The sequence below is a fragment of the Diadema antillarum genome, unplaced genomic scaffold, assembly GCF_040938485.1.
Source record: "Diadema antillarum isolate AM-2024a unplaced genomic scaffold, OU_Dant_1.0 seq00001165_RagTag, whole genome shotgun sequence".
NCBI classification, from domain to species: Eukaryota; Metazoa; Echinodermata; class Echinoidea; order Diadematoida; family Diadematidae; genus Diadema; species Diadema antillarum.
The window spans coordinates 545,353-568,704 of NW_027271972.1; the positions used below are offsets into that span (position 1 = coordinate 545,353).

Sequence of the window (23,352 nt, forward strand, 5' to 3'; positions counted from 1 at the left end):
GCGAAGAGAGAAATCAAAAGAACATGTAAAAGCAATTAAACATGCATTTTGTCATATGTTTCCATCAGAAACGACAGGACAAAACAACAACAAAATACTGTTGTGTGTGTGTGTGCCTAAGAATGCCATCTGGCAGAGCAGTTGGTCCAGACTTCTGGGGAAAGCGTGGCAAGGAAGAAAGCTTAGCAGACACAGGCTCGACTGTCAAATTTGGCTTGTCCTTTTCCTGTACAGAAGTGTTTGGCAAATGTACTGCAGCAGCGAAAATAGTGCTGCAACAATGAATTTTCAATTCAACACAAAATAATGATGGTACACTGTATTTCCTTCCAACCAAGGAAACACAAAACACAGCATTACTACAAACTTTACATAGAAACAATACGACGATTACCATTCTTACTACTGAAAGCAACTTACAGCTCACAAATGGCAGAGGATCTGGTTTCAGCTGAATTAAACTAAATATTAAACAATAACTCACAGTGAGGAAGTATATCAAGTATATTGTACACATAAAAGTGTATTGTTTTACACATGAAGTTGATGGCAGTCTAGTTTTTTGGGTTTTTTTTTCCAGTCTGCTTGTTTGGAATACATTATTGGGTAAAAGAATTATCTATCACAAACACACCAGTCGGCTCTACTACAACCTCCACAACCCTCTCATAAAAATAAGGATAGAATACCGTAAAATATTGTGCATAAGCCACACTTTTTCCTTTGTCAGAAAACAAGAACAGCAAGATCAGCGTTCAGCCTCGATTGAACGGCACGTATGTGGGGTCGTCATAGGCGCTTCATCACCGTACGGAGAGCGCGGCCATTGTGCAATCCGTCGAGAGAGGGCTCACTTCACATTTACATTAAAAATACTTCGATTCGGTCTCCGTTCGAAACTACTCACTATCGGAAGATGATGACTCAATATCTGACGTCATTAAAAAAAGTTCAGAGTGGTTATCAAACATATTAAAACTAAAATCCAAAGGAGCAACACATACTCAATCTCTCACAAAAAATCAGAACGTTCCTAGCTGGACATTCACTTCACAATGCGCGATATATCAACCATGTGTCGCTATCATGCATGAGTCGGTCCCATGGGACGCACAGACAGGATCGTAATTAGCATCAGATTTCAACACATTTTCTTGACTTTTTCATATCTTAAGTTGCAATTTTCTGTGAAATGTGATAGTCTTTTTGACATCATTTAGGACATTTCTGACAATTATCTGTGGTTTCTGTTCATCCTACAGTTTTTTGTGAATCATTTATGCCCCTTGCATTTGACCTCTTGTTACTGCTCAGGGCTATTCGATTCACGCTTACGGCAAATCAGATAGATGGTCAACGCGCGCGGGCTCTGCTTCACACGCCCGACACACGGGTTGTGCAGATATCATGCGGGCCCGCGGGCTAGCGGAGCGGGGCTGGGCGCGGCCGGGCCGGGCCGGGCCGGGCGCGGGTAGGCAGAGGGAGGATGGATCAAAGGAGTGTGTCAATGTTCATTACACTACTTCCTGTATTGTGCTGCTGCTGTCATAAGCTTACAATCAATCAAACTTCCTTCAATTAAAAAAGACTGGATTGCACATGGCACTATACAAGACTGCACAACTCTGTATGCAAGTGAAATGTACTTTGAAATCATAACTTCATTATTGCCATGCTGTTATCATTCACATTGTCATCACAATACAAGTGATATGTACCTGGTAGGTACCACTACCAGTATCACTATCAAATTGAGACTGCAGACAATTTACAGGAAAGCAGAAAATACTGGTAGCTGTAATTTGATTAATTTGTTTATAAATAGATACAGTGCAATATAATTTCATCTGGCATACGATTATACCTAGTTCAAATTATTTGTTTGTTGCTGCACATTATATTGTACGTACCCGGTACATCTCAAGAACTATGAACAGTCGAGTATGCTACAGATGTCATGTCATTTGATCCCATTGATTCTATGATTGTGTGGCAGAAGTATCTCAACAACATATGAACAGAGGACTATGCTACAAATATCATGAATATGTTATTTGAACCAATTGATTCCATGATTGTTTGTGTGTGGTAGTAGTATCTCAACAACTTATGAACAGTTGACTATGCTACAAATATCATTTGAACCCATCGACTGTGATTGTTTGTGGTAGTAGCTTGCTAGAAGAAACTTTTGTTCAACACTGGGTACCGGTACCGGTACTCCACTATTTTTCCTACCCCTATATTATAGTGACACCATCACCTTTCATTACTTTGGTCGCTGAATAAAAAGAAAAAAAAATTGACCAACTTTCATTGCATCAACTGTATTGTTTTGCAGCGCGAAAATCTGTACCTTCAACAAAGAACCAGGAAATTACATCTCTCTGTGCGACACTGTTAAAAAAAAATATCACTATAGCAGTAGCTAATACCGGTACTTTTTCAGGTCTCGTCACATTATTATTGTGCATTTTGTCAAATTCATCAACAAAGATACAAAGTAAACAACCTCCGCATGCACTGTCACTTTTATAGACTCATATATCACGTAACGTATCATGTATATTTGATATAGAAATTAATATGTACCAGGTACTTTTTTTTTAATTTCTTTTTTGGCACATGATATGCACCATGTATGGCAAGTATATTATTAGGCATGTGTTGCAAATTGCCCGTAGCAACCTACACGTAGATCTACTATCAGTGTTGTTAGGGTCTAGTAGATATAATTTGATAATATTAAAATAAATACTATTACTACTATACTAGACTAGTTTATATACTACAGGCTACACTCAATACAAGATATTGCAAAGCCAATGTGTAAATGCACGAATTAATACCTTAGGTTTGATATGTAGGCCCACTATTTTATTACTGATGATCTGATTTAAAATTACGTCTAGACCTTAACAACGACAGACTGCTGTCTGAGTAATCACACTGCTAATGTAGCTATTAAATTGTTAGCACTCTAGCTGGCTACACATAGGAACCTAGTCCTTTCTGGTCTATCTTTAATAACAAAAACATACTGGCCAATGAACCATGCGGTACAACATGCATTCTGCATGCAAACTAGCCTATAAACCAGCAAAATAGCACGACATAATGCAGCGGCCACAGGCATGCGCCAACTCCCAAAATGCACGTTCACGCACCGAACAATGGACGACGTGGGACCAAATCGCTGCGCCTACGCACAAGGGGGAAGCGCGAGCACCACACCGATAGAAATAAAATTCTGCGGCTATTTTGTCAGGAAAGAATGTAATATTTTTCCCGCTACAGAGAAAAAATGCAATACCAAGGGCAGTCTACTTGATCTTTATAACAGAAACAATAACTTGACACGAGATCATAAATATATCACCTCAATATAATAAAAATCTGACGCTAGCAACGCAACAGGTCATATTTCAGTAGACTACAGGGTTCACGAAACCTTATTTTACCCGTTAATCGGGCCTATGGATCAATGAGCAAAAAACTGTAGGATGGAAGCCGACTGCATGAAACAGGTAGACGTGACCTCTTTCATTTAAATTTAAAAGGAATAGATACAAAAAATTGTTAAAAAATTGTTATTGACATGTTATTGACATACGTAAGTCGGGTAGTATTCCCGAGATCCATGGATGACGTCCCTCCAGCGCTCTCTGTTCTCCATTACACTGGCAATGTCCTTTGTGTCATGCAGACCAGTGTCATTTCTAAGTGTGTCTACATATGTGCGTCGAGGCCGCCCGCGTCTTGCTCTCCCATGTAGTGGTTCCCATAGTAAAACTGTGTGTAGTGTTAGCTCAGGGTGTCTTTGGGCGTGTCCAGCGAGCCTTAGCCTCCTCTGAGCTACTTTGGAGCTAACTTTTGGTAGGGTCCCATACAGTTCTGAGTTAGTGATCCTCATCGTATATTGGTTGATGTTTAGAGCCATCCTGAGCATCCTTGTGTAGCAACCATCTAGGATTTTAGTGAGTCTTCTCGTCATAGTCCAAGTTTCAGACCCATACAGAAGTACTGACTCGACTGTTGCGGTGAAAAGGCGAACTTTAAGGTCCTTCCGCAAGTCTGATTTCCACACAGTTTTTAAGCTGTGACATGCTGCCCATGCTTTTCTCTTTCTTGCGTCTACGTCCTCCTCAGAGTTTCTGATTTTGGCCCCAAGATACAGGAAGTCATTTACTAGCTCTATTGGCTGCCCACCCATACTTGTAATCCCTCCTAGCTCATCAATATTCTCGACCAGATATTTTGTCTTTTGTTCATTCATCGTTAGTCCTACGCTGGCAGATACCGCCTCTACTTCCCTCATGAGTTCCTCTGCATCCTTCACGGTGTTTGTCAACAGGGCAATGTCATCTGCGAATTCTGTGTCGGATATTTTCTTGGCCTTTACTCTCCTGCTCCGTGCTGGTGTCAAAGTAAATCCAAGATCTGGCTTCTTCTCTAATGCTAGGCGCATACAATAATCTACTGCAATTACGAAGAGGTAGGGGGCCAATGTGTCACCTTGGAGTACTCCAGCAAGAATCTCAATGTTATGATAAGCTATATATATGTTATTGATAAGCTATAAATAATTTGCATAAAGTCATATTTAATGCATAAAATTAGGGTTACGAAAATGTACACTTATATGGAAATTTTATCAAGATCTTGCAACTATGAATGTAGTGTTTTGAACATATGAATATGCATGAAGTGAGGAGACCTGTACTTTCCACCCTCATTTTGTTTTTATTTTTCCAGTTGCAATTCAATACAGGGGTAATTAAAAATGCAGAGCTCATCAGCGACGAATTGTTCATGTTGTCAAGTTCGATTACGTCATAATCAATATGGCGACGTACGTATATGCGCGCACGCTGAATACGTGACGGAGCGCTAGCTGGCCTAGTCTCAGCACTGGGCTCCTGTAATAATATGTGACTACAGTGAGTATACGCAAGGAGTCTAGTTCACTTTTGACCCTTTCCCACAAAGCAAACTTTGCAAGCCGACAAAGTAAGCAGACTTAGAAATCTGCAAGCTGCTGAAGTCATTCTGACAAGAACAAGGTCTGAGAGAGAATTGTGGAAATCTACAAGCTGCTGAAATTTCAAACGCTCCACTTGCCCTCGACAATGTGAAAATACAGTAGGTCTATTCACTAACACAAGATTTATAAGTTTGTAGATCATGCTGCAAAAATTGATTTCATTCAGCAACGTTCACACATGGCTAATAAATTGATTTGGATTTAAGCAAAGCACTGCACATGCCTCAACAATGACTGCAGCGTGACCCTGAGCACCGAAGTGTGCACACCTAGTATGGGGAGTTGCATCACTGAAATAACTCTTTATGTTCCACGTTCGCATGTCCGACTCAGTCGCCGGCGTGCCAACTTCGCATATTTCGCTCAAACGCACAAACCCGCCAAAACCGATCGATAACTCGCCAAATGCCACGTACAATGAAATCGTTTCTGGCATATCGGTTCCTCTCGTCTATAGCTTATATTTTATGTGGTGACTGACTAACAAGCAGTGTTTCATACTTAATTTGCGTGCAAATTCTAAGTTTCTGTAACTGCGTTGTGTGCAAAAGTCATACATTTACAATAATGTAGGTACTGGGCATTTGAAAGAAAAGCAATTATAGATCTGCAACAGAATTTACATCAATGCAAATAGTGGCATTTTCTCTACAAGTTTGCTTACTTTGTCTACAATTTAACAGAAATCTGTAAAAGTTATAAAGATGTGAAAAATAGAATGTTTTCTCAATGTATGACTACGTTGGTGTCTCAGAATAATGCGGCACACGGGGGGTTTCCACCATGGCACATAAAGAGTTAAAAAAGCCTGAGTCTCTTTTCTTTCATGTGCCATTCATAAACACTAGAGAAAGCAAATTATCTCGAGTTTTCCAAGAAATCAAGGTGGACTGATGTCTGCCTCATGATGCAGATTGCAATATTCAGTGATTTATCGTGTGTGTCCACCCACACACAAACTTACAGTTTACACATCATGTTGCATTAGTTGATTATTCAAACCTCATAATTTCAGGTATGTGTAAACAGGCCTACTGAAACTCAGATTCTCTTGAGAGGCACGTGCTTGCCGTTCATAGTATTTTTTTTCCTTTCAAGATAAGAAGTTAAGGATCTGCCTTATAAAGAAACAGGTGCGCTTATACATGATATTTTACGGTATAAATCTATATGATACTTTATGATAGAACTTAAATATATTTTATAAAAAGAAACACATTCCTCTAGTCTCTAGATCAGAGCATGCTGCTGGTTGAAGGTTTGGAAGGTTCTAGTAGTCACACATCAGTGAGTGCTGCTACACCAGGAAGCACCTTGCCTGCAAGACAATGTAACCCAGAAGCATACCATTATAGTCGTGGTAAACCACTTCCTCATTTTTCCTATTATCAACAACAGCAACAAACAAACGAACAAAAATCCTCCCATATCACCCTCATGACAGCCAATGAAAAATGAAAGGGCAAGAATGTAAACATAAGTCCTTGGCATAAATGAGAAAAATTTGATTGTAAATTCTCCACTAGTAGCATACATGTAAGGGCGGATCCAGGAATTCCGTAAAGAGGGAGCACGTTTACAAAATTAAGGGGGGGGGGGGCACACACACCCCTCCCCCATTTTTTCTTTTCATTTCTTTTGTTTCAACAAAAAATAAAGGGGGGCGTGCGCCCGGTGCGGTCCTCCCTGGATCTGCCACTGTACATGTAGGCTCTGGTCAACAAGTTGTTGCTTTATTTTTTGCTGCGCTGCACAGTGCATGCAACACACTAGCTTCAGTTGGCACAATTGTTTTAAAAATCTACCTGCCACCTGAAGACATTCAAGGTTGAAACTTAACCACAAGATCAAGGGCATCGGTTATTCTGCATTAAGAAGACTGATCATAATTCACTCTGATACATGTATCTCTACATCAGATTCAAACTTGATTTCCCTTTAAATATGTAACCACTAGTGAAATATGTTCAACAGTCCTACATGTGTATATCACACAGCGCCAGAGTCTGTGACAAAATCTGAAATCTCATGATTCTATGTAGCTACTGAGATCTGTGGGCAGCGACAGTAAGAGAAAGTCGAAATCATATTCAAAGACGTTTATCCAGAAAAAATGACAATTGAAAACAGGCATATGTGGAGTCTGTCGAGCAGTAGTGAGACGACCACATACGATGTAGAAGACTTGTGAGCTCACTAAAACAAGACGAGCCATGAAAATACCGCAGGATGGCCAAGAACAGAGTGGATCACCATACATGACTACTTCCTTTGATCTAAAGAGTTGTTATAAAGAAAAGGGATCGCTCACCTTCTAGCAACTCCAGACTGGCTCCTCCCCCGGTGCTAACATGGCTGACAAGAGCCTCAGTACCGTACTTGGCAGCGCACGTGGCAGTATCTCCTCCTCCTGTTGTGGGAATAGGACAAATGTTACATATCAGTGAAATTTGACAGATTTGACTGATAACAGATACAAACTCAGCCATACATGTGATCTTGTATTGACGCATGTGAGCTGTTGATTTTTCTTTTATGCTGTGACAGCAGAGCCTGTAATGTTTTAAACATAAATTTAGTATCAACTGCTTAAATAACACGTCCCAAATTATTTTTCAGAAGTGCCCATTCTGAAGTCAAAAGATATCAACACTGGTCATGTTGTTGAATTGGTAACAAAAGACCTGGAAAAAGCCTTTGATATGGTCTCTCATGGTGTGCCACTTTGGAAATTAAAATACTACGAATTTAGTGACACCTTAACCCTAAAAAGGCCGGGGGGGGGGGGGGGGGTTGAATCAACCCCCCCCCTCGACATTTTTCGCAACTACTCCGCCGTGCGAAATTTTTTGACTGCGCCGTTCGCTGACTTTTTACTTTCAAGTCTCGCGCATCTTTTGACACCATTTTCGCGAAAATCGTGCATACCGTTACGACGCTGCATAACGTTTTATACATGCCTGTCAAACCGAAAATGGCTCAAAAACGTGATTTTGTGTATAAAGTCTATGCAAATGGAGTTTTCTCTTATTCATAAAGATATGATTATTTTCACTTTCATAGGCTGAAACTTATCAATTTTAGCATAATTATGCTTGAAATAGGTTCTGTCATAAATTTTGCGGAAAAAAAATGATAAAACAAAAGGTCGAAAAAACAACAAAATACATAATTCATAAAACAATAAAATACATACGAAATTGATTTTGATAACAAATCTTTTTTTCAAGTACATTGTTAGGAATGCTACAAAGAATGTCTTCACCAAAAATTAGGATTTTAGGAGCTTTAATTTCTGATTTAGAGCAAAATGTATGATTTTATGCATATATTAGCATAATTAATTATTATGATGAAAATTTCCATTTCTTTTTGTATAGCTTAGTAGATTACGCCACAGGTAATGCACGTGCCAAATTTCATGGCAATTGCGCAACCGATGGCCGAGATCTCGGGGGGGGGGGGGGGGGGGGGTTTGAATCAACCCCTCCCCGGCCACAGAACACCCAAAAAAGCCCGGCCTGGTTAGGGTTAATGAAAGTTTTCATTGGCGATTTTCACACTCAACAGCAAATCATAGTGATCAATGGACATGAATCAAGGGGGTCTACTGTCAAACGGTGTTCCGCAGGGCAGCATTCTGGACCCACTTTTTTTTATCATGCATTTAAATGACACTCCTTAATGCAATGAAACACTGTAAGATATAGCTGTATGCACATGTGATAGGTACATATATGTCAAATCCAAAGACCCACTTCCAACAGCTCAAGACGATTTTTTTAATGCTGATCCAAAATGTATGGCCAACTAGTTCTGTAACAATGAACTTTTGTTGAGCATAAACAAGTGTAAGTTGATATTGTTTGGAATAAAGAGAAGGATAACATGTTTGAAGGTGTCTGAGTTCACATAGAAGAAAGATACCCGGAGACTATTTATCAAGTATAGTACTTGTGAGTGATTTGGGACAATCATTTTTCTTGGACATCTCAACTGGAATATGTACAAAAGAAAACAAAAATAGGTTTGCATAAAATAGGCTTACATAACATTCAATACTTACCAATGATTGTTACTCGTCCAGCTTTCGTTGCCGCAACAACGTAGTCCATGACCTTCTTTGTTCCTACTTCAAACTTGGCAAACTCGAAGACTCCAACAGGCCTGGGTTAATAATGAAAGAAGAATGAAGGAGACTGACAGGGAGTATATGGTAAGAGGACCAAAAATCAAATTCAGCAGGATTTAATCTTTGTGATCAAGTACTTGATACAATGTTCCACGGTAATTCACTGCTATAAGGTATTAGCTTACTCACCCATTCCAAACGATGACCTTTGCCCTTTCGATTGCACCTTTGAATAACTCGACACTCTTTGGACCACAGTCTAGGCCCTTGACAGAAAAACAATAATTGACAACAAATAAATAACCAATTAGAAATATATCTGAAGTGATTAATTATGTAAGGTATATGCGAATGAGGAATCCAAATTGGATATTCAATATCAACTTTCTGACTTAAAGTGGACAGTGGTAGGCAGCTAAACTTGTGAATAACTCAACTCCTCCAACTGACCTAGACTGGGGACAGCAACATTTTCAGTTCAATGATATAAGTTCAGGACTAAAAATAGACAACTATTTGCAAGTGATTTCAAGTTGCAAAATTTCAAGATGGGTTGTAGGCAGGTATTCTTCTGGTTCTTTGAAAAAATAGAACAAAAGCATAATTCACAGTCATGTCACCATATACTTGAGGTTCATTCAATATGACTTGTGGTCAGAAACAGTACAAGCATACTTGTTTTGCCTGGGGAAGAAGAAAACTTGAGGTTGAGAATATACTCTGATTTTGTGCTTGAAAATGGTGCTACATGTAGTTACTTTGCATCTTTTCTCGAGCCAATATGTACTGTAAAAAGACACACACAATACAGGAATTGACTGCATTATTCACTCCTTTTTTTGATTGAATGTAAATCTCCACCATTCACAAGATAATGTAGATGTTGCCATTTTATTGCAGACGTTTGGTCAAACAGGATGAAGTATTTGCAATGAGACTTTCCACTTTAATGAAGTCAGAAGACAATGCTACTCTGAAGAAAGAGGAATGACATTCACTATAAACAGTTACAATCTATCAGGAGTGCAATGTTTTATAACAGGAAAGATTAATCATTCATCAATATATATTATCTAAATCCTCTGATTTGAAAGTGGGACCACTCACCATCCACCCATCCGGGATACCAGAGGAGACGGTTGCTTCTCCCACCTGGGCATTCTCGTCAAACTTGTCTGCTGTCACGAAGTCGACCGGGAGATGAACTTTGACCCCATTCTTTTCAGCCTTCTCCATCAATTTGCCAACAATCTGGGATCCCTCCTCGTCAAACAGGGAGTTGCCAATCTGAGGATCAGATTAAAAAGCAGGGAGAGCAGACACAGTTATTACAGACTCATTTATGTTTCGGGGTAGAGGGTACACAAAATAGAAGACGATTTGTGTCTTACACGCTTAAAGACTTAAAACATGAAAGCACAGCTAATGAAATTCGTACATCACGAAAAAAAAAAGAAGGAAGGTGCAAACAGTATTGCCCACACATACATTTCTGATATCATGCTAGTTGGTGGTACCTACAATGCTGGTAAGTCTTTTGCTAGCTAATAGGTCAATATGAGTATTAACATTAATTGTGACAATGCTGTTAATATCGCTGAAGCATGTTCTAAAAACATTGTATAATCTCACACATGATCAAGTCTGTTATGGTTCCTCTTCAATATTGTCCCACATCAACATGCACAAGGCCCTGCCCACATGTCAGGAGTTGTGTGGAAACAAATCTTAACCTGTGGGCAAAGATAGCGAATTGTCATGGCTGAGCACAGCATAAAGATCTTACTCAATAGAGGAAACAGATTTTTGATGAAATTTGAAACTTGTTTAATGAGTGTCAAGAAAACAAAATCTATGCGACATGCTGTGAACATCTTTTTAAAGAGGATTCCAACCTGTCGCAGAGGAATACATTGCCTTGAATACAGCCAAGAAACCAATCTCTGCAACAGTTGAACTTACTAGTCGATGACAGATATTTTACCTTCATTCCCTGCAGGACCTTGAGGAAGGTGTAAGCCATCCCTCCCCCAATCACCATCTCATCCACCTTGTCCAACATGTTCTCAATCAGCTGGATTTTATCCTTCACTTTGGCTCTACGGGGAGCAATGCACACAAGAAAATATGTACTTCCATACATACGTCCCCAAGTTGAAGTTGCTTCTCACAGATTTTGTTTAGTTTTTCTTGGCTGTTTCACTAAGAGTAACAAGAAACCAAGCATATATTTTAATGGGTACCGTAATTGCTCTGATTAAAGCATATCGTCGCTGGGACGACAAGACCTCGTATCTACAATATGTCAAATGTTCAGGAAAGCAAAAAAAACATGGAAGCCAAAGCACTGCATCAAATTGGAGAACCTTTCCTTTGACATGCCGTGGTGGATTATTTTTTGGCGTAAGACAGCTAGGATTTGGACAGGACATCATTTTCACTTAACTGATTATATGACCATTAATCCAAAAAAGTCATTTTCACCAAAATTTCAGATACGAGGTCTGGAGCAACGATATGCTGTTAACCACGTATCATACTACCACTACTACTTGTACTACAACTATTATTGCTATAACCATTACCATTTCAATTACTTTTAATACTACTACTACTACTGCTACTACTACTGCTACTACTAATACTACTGCTACTACTACTACTACTACTGCTACTACTACTACTACTACTACTACTACTACTGCTGCTACTACTTCTACTACTACTACTACTACTACTAATACTACTACAGTGGACTCCCGTTATAACGAAGTCCCCGGGACCAGCAGTTTTCTTTCATTATAGCAAAATTTCGTTATAACCGTACAAATAAACAATAAAAATACATAGAGCCGATATTGTTGTGGCCTGAATTTCTATTTTGTTGTAACTGAAATTTTGTTAGAACCGTGTTCGTTATAACAGGAGGTCACTGTACTACTTCTACTACTACAATGACTTCCTACTAATGCCGCTTCTGCTTCTGCCACTGTGACATAAAAGGGATCCCTTGTTAAGAATCTAGAGCATATCTACTATGTCTCCAAATCAGATATTTTGCACAATGGAAAGTCATTAGTGTTTTGAGCATCACCACACTAGATCTGCCTTTTCTTACCCTCCAAGGATGGCCAGGAAGGGTCTGTCCGGGTTGTCCAAAGCCTTAGCAAAGTAATCCAGCTCCTTCTTGAGCAGGAATCCAGCGGCTCGCTGCGGGAGCTCCACGCCAACCATAGAGCTGTCAGCCAGTGCCAAACACAGACATTATTATTATTTTCATGTAAAAAAAAAAGAAAGAAATTAAAAAAAGATGAATCTCAGAAATTACAGTTAAAAATCTATGGGGTAACTCAATTATTGCAGGAAAAGGTAAAGCAATGAAATATTGATCTGTGTTCATTGAAAATTGGACTGCACATCACAAAATTTTGAACTGTGGATATATGCAATCATGTATGATAAACTTTATACTAAACTCAAAGCCTTTACATCAATACGTTCAAGATCAAAATGAGGCTGGAAGAGTATAGATTGTGGGCTGTCCACGTACAGTGAGTCACAGTAAAGATGGCAGAGAGAGTGATGTACGTTATGGACTCTCCCTGTCCTTACCTGTGAGCTCTATGAGCAGTCCCAAATGCATCGTTGACATACATATCTCCCAGCTTGGTCAGGGAGGCACGGAAGGCTGCCACAGCCTCGGGACTTGCTTTCACCTGAGGTTCAAACATACAACATTAAGAAGAGTTGGTGCATTGGATGTGATTACAATTTTCATATAGGTACTGTACACACCATATACATTGTCTCTCAGAAATCGGGACTTGTATAACAATTACATGAGTCCATGAATTCACAATCAAGAACTGAAGCGGCAGAATGCTAAATAAACACAGTACATCTCCTATTCAAGAGAGAATTTCACAGGTTTTACAGGTGCAATTATTTTTGCAATCTGTTATTTTGCCATATATCCATCAACTTGTAACAATAAAAAAAAGACCCTCTTGAAATGTTCAAAGTATACAGAAGATAAATCTGCATAAATATCAAATGCTACATGATTAATCGCCATAAAATGTAAATGTAAAGTTATTGTGACCTTTTATATTAAACATGTACATAAGTACACATACAACATAATTCCTACAAAATGTAATGTTTTACCTTCTTGCCTGATTCATCCTTGCTACTGCCCTCTTCCTCTGGGTGGAAGCGCAGATTCTCCAGGAGGACGAGACTCCCCGGGGCGGGGTCTGCACACACAGCCTCCACCTCCGGTCCCACACAGTCTGACAAGAAATTCACATCCCTGAGGGGTGGAAGGAATTGGCAGGCATGGCTCAGTCACTGAATTCCTTTAAGGAAAATCACTATCAGTTTCTTTCAAGTCTGTATCCTCATTACATTGTGTAAGATTTTCAGTTGAGATTTAATTAATGTTATTTGCTTGAGTATTAATCTGTTTCTCTCTGTTTCATTTTTATTATTTTGTCATGCATAATTGAGCTTAAATCATTCCTACTAAATCTGCACCATACAAATTTATGGTAATCATAAATTATCATAACTGAATCTGAAACTTGCCCATGAGAGCTTCTCTACTTATCAAACCAAACATGCCATCGTTTTTGTGAGTGAATAATACATAAGACACATACATGACAAGAAATACAATAATAAAAGACACAGAGAAATTTTCAGGCTGCTATTTGCACATATCATGGTGCATTTCTAAAGGCATTGCTATACCACGCCAAGGACTGAAAAAGACTTGTTCAATAATTAATGAGTGAGTTTCTTTCCTGTTTCATTCCTGATATAATCAAAGGTATTCCCTCTGAATACTAGTGCTAGCAAACATTTTCACCATCCTGGAATAGCTTCAAGGAGCTGCCGAAAGGGATTACTGTAAAAGTGGAAATTTTCGCGGTGTTCAAATTTTTGCGCATTTCGCGCAACCAGAAACTAGCGCGAAAATAAAAGCACGCGAATATTTTTGCTTGCCATATGTGCCTGTGCGTGATGCCTTGATTCTGCGGAATTAAAAACACGCGAAACTCTTCCGAACCGGCCAAGCGCGAAAAATTAGTCACGCGAAAATATCCACTTTTACAGTAGTTGCTTCCAGAATCAGGCAAGCCTCAAGCATTCCCTTCCATAGTGGCAACATATATCTGTATGAATTTAGGAGGACAGCACAGGCAAAACCCGCAGGGTCCTTGTCAAATCTGCAATGATGGTGCAGATTTCCTAAATTGTCTAGAATGTAATGAGCTCGAGATTCATCTTTTTTTAAAAACATTTTCTCGTGTGAAAGAGAGAGCAAGACAATGAGTGAATCATGTCAGTGTCTCATCAACTCACCTGTTGAGCAGTTTTTTCAGCTCTTCAGCCACAGGTTTGAGGGAGAACTTGCTCTGCTGTCTGCCTTCGGGTCGGCCCAGGTGACTCATGAGAACGAGGGACTTGGCACCTTTATTCAAGATGTGCTGAATGCTCGGAAGGGCAGCTGTGATTCTAAATAAGTTTGAAAGTACATGGCACAACAATTTATGTCACTGTATGTTAACAGAGAACTATGATTGCTGTATGCTACATGATAAAGCACAATGTAAGAAAATAAAAATGAATTTTCACTCCCATGCATTCAATCTCAAAACAAAGACGTTATGCTCAATTCAAACTTCAAGCAATTGTTTAGAGAATGTGTATGACAGCTATTTTCTTTGAAACAAGATCTGATCATCACTGAAATACCAAGAGTGAATAAGTTGTCAGTATTGGGCAATTTGACAACAAAAATACATTGTATGTAGTATGTGCATGTGCCGTCGTTCAAACAGGCTATCATCTAATTCCACACTATAAATGCACAATGAGCTGTGGCATGAAACATGAAAGATCCTGAACAATAGCAAATAGTTGATAAGTACTGTATACGCTATGTATTTCGCGAGTCAAAATTTTCGCGAATCGGGACTTCCCGACAATTTTGCGAGTGGTTAAATTCGCGATCATGGAGTCCTGTACTGAACGGAGAAATGTACGCGTACGTCACATTCATATCGGCACTAGAATCAATATTTTCGCGTGTTTTTAATTTCGCGAACAGCAGCTGACTCGCAAAATTCGCGAAAATAAAAACCTCGCGAAATATTTGGCGTATACAGTACTATATACCCACCTCTGATTGTTTGTGATACTGCCATCTTTCAAAGGAACATTGAAGTCCACCCTGATACAGAAAAAAAGAACATAATGAAAATAACATGGCTTCAAATTATATCATTGTCACTAAATCATCATAGTCTAAATCTCTGTAAAATAGAAACTTGAGCTATATTCAAATTATAGACCCATATATAGAGTGTGGAATTAGCTACATTGCATTGCATTGTCCGGCATTTTTACAAACAGTAAGGCTGAATAAGTTAAAGCAGCTTGGACTTGATATTTACTACTGGTCATCAAAATCTCCCCTGAAAAAAAAAATTGTGGCAAGAAAAACAGTCGAATTCCTCAAGCACTCCCCACTAATTTTGCCATGCCACTCTACACTACCTTAATACTATACCCTCGCTAGTTTACACACAGATGCACACACATTCGGCAAAGTGGACGTTGGGAACAGCTGCATCCATGCCATGGATTCGCTTAGCGTAGCTAGGGTAGGGGAATGTGGAGTGGTACGGGGGAGGGGGGGGGGAGACTTTGGGGGATACATTAAACCCATTCAGGGAGAGCTAATTTTGCTGTAAGTATCTATAATAACATGCATTTCCAATGGAATAGACACTTGCTCGAGCATAAATTTACTCAAGAATAGACCTCCTATTTCTAAATTCTAGTCTGCAATTAACTATACCAGTTCGGGAAACCCACTCACAAGGGGGGCCCCTCCTTATAAGTAACCCGTCCCCCTTATAAGTAACCCCGTCCCCCTTATAAGTAACCCCCGGGGCACCCCTTATAAGGAGTCTCCACGCTTTTTTGCAATGCAACGCGAAAATGAAAGGACTGCGGCAATTCGCTTGATTATGTCCATAAAACTTCACAAGTTTCCTAGTTACTCACGAAATTTGAGCAAAATCGGTTTGAGGCATCATATCTAAAATCATGGATTTAAATGCGATGTCAAACGACCCGTGCGAATGCTGAAATGCGAGCGATTGCTGCCGCGAGTGTCGCCAGGCGCGGCGGCGCGGCAATGCTTGAGTGCAGACGTGGCGACTGAGTACGAAAGTCTCCGTACTCAGTCGCCACGTCTGCACTCAAGCATTGCCGCGCCGCCGCGCCTGGCGACACTCACGCCAGTAATCGCTCGCATTTCAGCATTCGCATGGGTCGTTTGACATCGCATTTAAATCCATGATTTTAGATATGATGCCTCAAACCGATTTTGCTCAAATTTCGTGAGTAACTAGGAAACTTGTGAAGCTTTATGGACATAATCAAGCGAATTGCCGCAGTCCTTTCATTTTCGCGTTGCATTGCAAAAAAGCGTGGAGACTCCTTATAAGGGGTGCCCCGGGGGTTACTTATAAGGGGGACGGGGTTACTTATAAGGGGGACGGGTTACTTATAAGGAGGGGCCCCCCTTGTGAGTGGGTTTCCCGAACTGATACACAGCCCAGTCGCTGTACATGGTACGTCGCGACAGGCGGTTTTCGCATAGCATAACAGCGTCTGGTCGGGCTAGTCTGCAATGCGAGTAGCTCTATCTAGCTCTGATCTAGGGCTAGCCCGACCAGACGCTGTTGAATACGCTATGCGAACGACGTACCATGTACAGCGACTGGGCTGTGTATAGTTAGCTCTAGGGCAAGAGCTCTTGCTGAAATTAGCACAAGAATTTTTTAACATCACATTTAATTGCAATTCGAATGATGTTCATATACCTAGCTATGTTGTATCCTGCCTTTAGGATTGTTGTAAAAAACAGATTTACTGATCTAGGCCTATGTATTCACTGCTTTATATAATTTTCAGATTTGTTTCCTGCAATCCCACTAACGTTACCCGGAAAACTGCGCCTGTGGATCGCCGTGACGGCTCTGTATGTCTTTTACGTACCGAGCCAATGCAATGGCATCCACGCATCACCTACCTCATTAGCACTCTCTTTCCACTAAGGTCAGTCTCAGCGATGCCAAGTTTATTCAGTGCCATGTTTCGAAAATTCAGGTATCAGTGTCTTTCCGTTCGAAGGGCCCTTTAATGGAAGATATACATATACTGTAGAGACGTAGAATTACTCGCACTTGTAGCCACACAAGACATAGAAAATCACCTAGGGTAAGGGCACCAGTATTCGGTCAGCCCCCGGTATTCGGTCACCTATTACTAGTCACCAGCCAGTAAGTTCAACTGTCACAACACACGCAAATCACACTAATTCACATACTTGCACACTCATTCACAACAGGAAACTCCCTTAGCCCCCTCTAAAAATCCATCCAAAATCCCAAATTTTACCGTCAAAAGTGCAGAATCGGCGCAACTTTCCAAAAGCGCGCGCGGATAAGGCCCAGTCTTAAGAATACGGGTCGCCGAAAAAGCGCTAAAAATCGAGAAATAGGCCGTTCTCTCGCGGGATTTTTTGTTTATCGCAAGCTTGGAGTGTGATGGTATCCTCAAAAACGCAAAGCAAAAACAAAATTTCCGTACGTGCCGATACAGTGTCTCAATACACAAGGGTTGAATGCAAGTGCCGAGTCCCCAGTATTCGGTCACCAACGGGCGCCGCAACGTCGCCGATGCAATTTTGCGCCAACAAGGTAGCGCGCGCGCGCGTTTTTCAGCTGCCTTGAACACGCATTGACTTTGAACGCGCATATCGCGTGACCGAATACTGGAGCCGGTGACCGTATACTGGGGAATTTTCAAGGTGATATATTTTGCGATTTTGTGAAATTCTGTGTGATATTTAACAAAATAAAAATTGAGATTAAAGAAATTTGATATATTTCACATACATTGCTGTAGATATGATGTATGTATGTATTATTTTAGTTTGAAAAATATTGCAAAAAAGCTTAAGTGACCGAATACTGGGGATGTTACCCTACTAAGTGCTAGTCCACAGTGAACCCTAGAAATTTCTCGTGCACACATGTGTGATATACCAAGCAAGTCTAGGCGCCGGGAGAACTGCTGCTGCCCTGCGCGTGCCAGTACAGTACAGTGCCTCTCATACCTCGATCGGGCTGCGTGTTTATGGATGGTGTACGTGCAACATCCGGATATCCAAGGCCTTGCTGGCGTGTGTCGATTTGGGGGTGGGGTATCACGACACATGTGCATGCATTTCATTCTCATGCGCAGGACTCGTGAACTCGGCTGGGGCTTCTAGGAAAACAGACAGTAAGAACAAGAAAAAAGGGGGCGGAGGTGGGGAAGGGGGCGGGGTTAAGGAGGGGGAGGGGTGAAGAAATTAATTGGTTGGGCCCAATGTCAAGTGCAGAGACTCCAACCCCAAGCACCTTCTGATCTAAAGATTCTCCCGCCCGAAACCCCTAGCAAACGGGAGACTCCTAGTTGATGTGTGCGAAGCGCGAAGTTCCTAGGGCTCTAGATGTTCTCTGGTGCTATCTAAGGCTTATTTTTTCGACATACGATAGCAATAAGTAAGAAATCCTTTCCACTGGGAGACACAGAGCCAGGGCGGGAGAAATCAAATCTCAAGCGGGAGAACGGGAGATTTTGCTAAAATGGGTTTTCGGCGGGAGATCTCCCGTCGAAAACGGGAGAGTTGGAGTCATTGCAAGTGAAACAAATGAAAACATAACACAGACAAGTACATAAAAACAAAAAGACTGAAAGACCATTAAATTTCAGAATACGTAGGCCTTCATTTTCTATTTCACCTAAGATACTGTACGACTATTTACGAGCTTAAAGTTTCGCGTACAGCACATTTTCGCGAATTGCTGCTTGGAGGACATTTTCGCGTGTTGTTAATTTCGCGGTTGTGAGGGTCTAACTGGACTTAGTTATTCGCACGTTGCTATTTTCGCGTGTTGTTATTTTGCGGTTCAAAGACGATTCGCGATATTTGCGAAAATAAAACCACCGCGAAAATTTCAGCTCGTACAGTAAGCTACTAGTACATAGTGCGATAATGCAAACATTATAAATGATTTTTTTCTTTTCTTTTCATAGTAAACGTTCACAGCAGTATAGGTCAGACATTCCATGTCTATCGTTACACAGAAATTTTCAACACAAGGCAAAATAGTGAATGAAATCTATTACTAAAAGCAAGCAAGAATGAACAAACAAAAACACCTGTCACCATATCAACTTCCTCTAATAAATCTTCCCTCCCACCAACAACCCCAGGCTCTCTTACAAACTATCAGGCTATTCTATATGTATCCCCGGAGACTTTAAAAAAAAAGCCTTATACGTGTATAGATTACAGAATTTTTCTTACTTTGAAAATTCCAATTTCAATGCTGTAAAACATGATATATACGCGACGTGAAAATTCCGCGAATTGGAGCCGACGACCTTTCTCGCAGCATGAAATATCGTGAATTGCCGGCGAATTGCCACTGGCGTCCAATGCATATTGTGTCAGCAAGAACTTTCGCATGCATTTTAATTTGGCGAATGTTGGCACTCGCGAAATTCGTGAAATTATAATTGCACGTGAACATATTCCTCGATCGTTTTACAGTATACGTTTCCCTATTTTCTCCCTTGCCTTTACTATTTCCTTTCTCAGTGGCGGATCCGTGCAGAAGGGGGCACACCGGGCGTGCGCCCCCAGCACTGGCGCCCCCTTTTTATTCATTGTTAAAACAAAAGAAATAAAAAAGAAAAATGAGATATATCCCGGAAGTAGCACCAGAAATATTGTTTGCCCCCCCCCCCCTTTATGGAATTCCTACCTGGATCCGCCTATGTTTCTTGAGGTTTTACCATGTAATTATTACTTTAATCATATTCCTTCTATCAAACGATGGCAAAATGCTTTTATTTCTAAACTAACATCTACACATTCATCATCATCAAAGAATGAGCAATATTGATTCGAAATTAATTTCCAGACGGTCCTATAAAGATGATAACTAGTCTAACCCCCACACCCCTTAAACTGTCTCAAGGGGCGACCAATGTTGTAGAGGCGGATAAATGTTGGTCTGGTCTGTCAGCTTCTCTCTTTACTGGTCGGGGTTTAGGTAATCACATAGACACAAATCGTCATCAAATCTCCAAAAGTTAGAAAGGAATGAATATTGCTTCACAAGAGCAAATATAAAATGCGGGAGAATGATAAAATTTACATGGATTCGATAATGTCAATGCTGCTAACAGCATATTTATTCCCCGACCTGCCTTCTCGTAGGTCTGAAACAGAGACAAGATTACACAAGCTTCTTCCTTCTGAATGCAAATGAACATCTCACTCATCTTCTACACCTTTGGAGACCATTACTTCATAGTAGTATGTACCTATGCTATAATGGGAAGGGAAGGGATTTTGGTTAGTTGGGAAAATGATGTTAGCGGGTGTGGCCACTTATCTCGACATCGTACGGTCGACGAATGAGATCCTCGTCTGCATGTCTTTGTCGATCTCGTCAGCGGGGCTGGGCCTCCATCGAGCGGTCTGCTTTCACTGGCTCATTTAACAGTTCATCACCATCATTGTCCACTTCGTGCCAGTCTGACAGGGCGCTTCAACATCTCCGATGACACCAATTGACTATTTGGAGTTTGTTGCATTGGTGCAAACCAAAGTTCTGTCTTGTGATGTACAGTTTCTCGACTTGTCGTTGCTCACCGGTTAACTCATTAACTCTTGGGCAGTCCAACCAAGATCCTCGTCACATTCACAGCGTCGATAGAGTTTAGTTGATTACTGGAGTAATATGGAGGGGAGCATGATGTACAAGGAAGGGGATCTCCTGACTCTATTTCTGTGGTCTCCAACTATTCTTGCCCTTTCTCTCCGGTCTCTCTAATCACGTAGCTCCTCTGTTCTGTTTCCCCTCTAATAATCTTAGCTCAAACATGGTCTTTTTTAACAAATTTACTCTTGGTATCCTTTCCCTGTTCAAAGTATTTCATTGGCTCAATCTTATTTTGGGGTGTGATCTTCACTGGAAATTAATTTCTTATTGGTCAGATGTTCCATTAGCTCCTCCCATTCTTTTCTGTGGAACTCCATTTTCTATTGATTCATCTCAATTTCTGATTAACTCGCCCACTGTCTTTTAATTTCTTTGTCTCCTTCTTCTCTGTAACCACTGGTCAAGACTTTATTGTTTCTTGGATAACAAAATGATAAACCAAAATGAATGCTATTGTCCTTATGACGTCCAACGTCATCGTGGTTCTGGGTCGTTGTCCCTGAATTTGTCTTTGGAAATTTCTGTCTGGCCCACTCCCCTAAACAAGAGGCAGGAAAACGACCTTCCAGCCCAGAGGGTCATTTATGTTTATGGATCAGAGGGCAAAACACGTCATTCGCGTAACTTGGATTGGGGCTTTAGGGATGGAGAATGCAGGGAACTGACCACTATTGTCTTGCTGGGGAAAGTAGCCATTGTCAAACTCATAAATTCCTAAGACCAATAACTTTTCTTGGGAGAGGAGAATTGACACACAAAAAAGGAAGTCTAGATGGAAGCATAATAGAGGGTTTCATAAACTCCAAGAAGGGTAAAAGACTGATTCATATTGACGTCACAGGGTGACTTGGAAAACAACTGTAATGCTTCTGTTTTCTTTAACTTTATATTCTATTCTATTCTTTATTATATGTGCTAGTAGCCATCTGGGTTACATCAATTATCTGTCCAATCCATATCTCTAATTTCTTTTGCATCACACTATGGACTCCGCAGCGACGAAGTCACCGCCTTTGCCGAAATCCACCAAACCTGCTCCAGTTTTCGACGTTGTTGTCTTTTTTTTTATGGTTCACATGTCATTGGAATATTATTCATGTGCATGTATTGTATCGTATCTATATCTATAAATGATATATAAAGTATTTAGGTATATGATGACTTATTGAATTGATTGATTTGATTGATCATGTTTAAATGGGAATGTTGTTATAATGAGGTTGGTGAGAAGGTATGGATTTTGTATAGTATGTAGTTAATTATTGTGATAATGATAATGTTTTTATTAAATTGATTAATTTGATTGATAAGGTTTAAATAGGAATGATGTAATGATGAGGCTGGTGAGAAAGATAAAAAATGATAATGATATTGATTGGATTTTTGAATTGATTGATTGGATTGATTGATGATGTGGTAAGGTTTAGGAAAGTTTTGGGGGATGTATAGATTGAGCTGGAGGTTGTACGGAAAGTTTTTGTTTAGCGCAGCTGATGATGTTTATTTATTTTATGATAAATGAAATTTGTTGAGAAGGGAGAGAAGATGGAATTAGATTAGAGTAAGAATTTTTTGTTTGCGTATTTCATTTCATCTGGTGATTACGGATGAATGATTTGCACGATTTTGTATATTGCGCCAGAAAGATACGGAAACAAATCACCCATATCAGTTTTTGTTGTATTCATAGTTAAAGATAAAGATATATGAATAGGTTGAATGTTTGAAAATTGATGATGATTAATAATTATAATGTTTCTCTGTTTTATAATGTTGGCAAAAAGATGCTTTGTGATATTTAATATGTTTTTTGAATGTTGTCAATGTAATTGTTTATTGTATATTTTTCTGTTTTGTAGAAAGCATGTGAACAAAACAAATATCCATGATATGGACAATAAAGACTGAAATGAAATGAAATGAATGAAATGAAATAATATCCTGTATAGCAAAAGAGTAAAAACTTCTTCTGATTAAGTCTGCCTCCTTCAATAGACTGAAGATTCTTGAAGACTGGTGCTATTTACATTATAATACAATTTATTTACAGATATTTACAAGCAAATAGAAAATTTGACGAAAATACTAGCCACTGTGATCAACCGTTAGACGGTTTCGAAATGATCCCACAGATGGCGCTGAAACAATTTCTGACGACAGAGTACGAGAGGGTCTGGAAACCAGACTACGTGTGCGCTATGGGGCGCCAAGTGTCGCATGTATGGCCTATTTTGTTACGAAATCATCATTATGTAGATAGTGCACGTGCATGTGGCTTGGACTGTGTTGTGCGTGGATTTGTGTCTGTCAAG

At 40.1% G+C, this 23,352-nt stretch overlaps 1 protein-coding gene across 1 annotated transcript; it reads right to left on the reverse strand.

Moving 5' to 3' along the window:
• Nucleotides 1-1,430: 1,430 nt before the first annotated feature.
• Nucleotides 1,431-17,466, reverse strand: LOC139744385 (phosphoglycerate kinase-like). Its single transcript, XM_071654826.1, has 12 exons — nt 17,287-17,466; nt 15,364-15,414; nt 14,544-14,696; nt 13,344-13,488; nt 12,789-12,892; nt 12,295-12,414; nt 11,161-11,275; nt 10,284-10,463; nt 9,366-9,442; nt 9,111-9,211; nt 7,356-7,454; nt 1,431-6,362 (listed from the first exon to the last, which is right to left on the reverse strand). Exons 1-12 carry the CDS (start codon nt 17,346-17,348, stop codon nt 6,322-6,324), a joined length of 1,248 nt encoding a protein of 415 aa, XP_071510927.1. The 5' UTR covers nt 17,349-17,466; the 3' UTR covers nt 1,431-6,321.
• Between the last annotated feature and the right edge of the window lie 5,886 nt (nt 17,467-23,352).

Bases quoted from the DNA above. Each gene is read 5' to 3' on its own strand.
- LOC139744385 (XM_071654826.1), bottom strand. From the start codon at position 17,348: ATGGCACTGAATAAACTTGGCATCGCTGAGACTGACCTTAGTGGAAAG. The intron at 14,697-15,363 runs GTGGGTATATAG...AAACTTATTTAG, and splicing joins AGTATCACAAACAATCAGAG to AATCACAGCTGCCCTTCCGA. The intron at 9,212-9,365 runs GTGAGTAAGCTA...TTATTAACCCAG, and splicing joins AAGGTCATCGTTTGGAATGG to GCCTGTTGGAGTCTTCGAGT.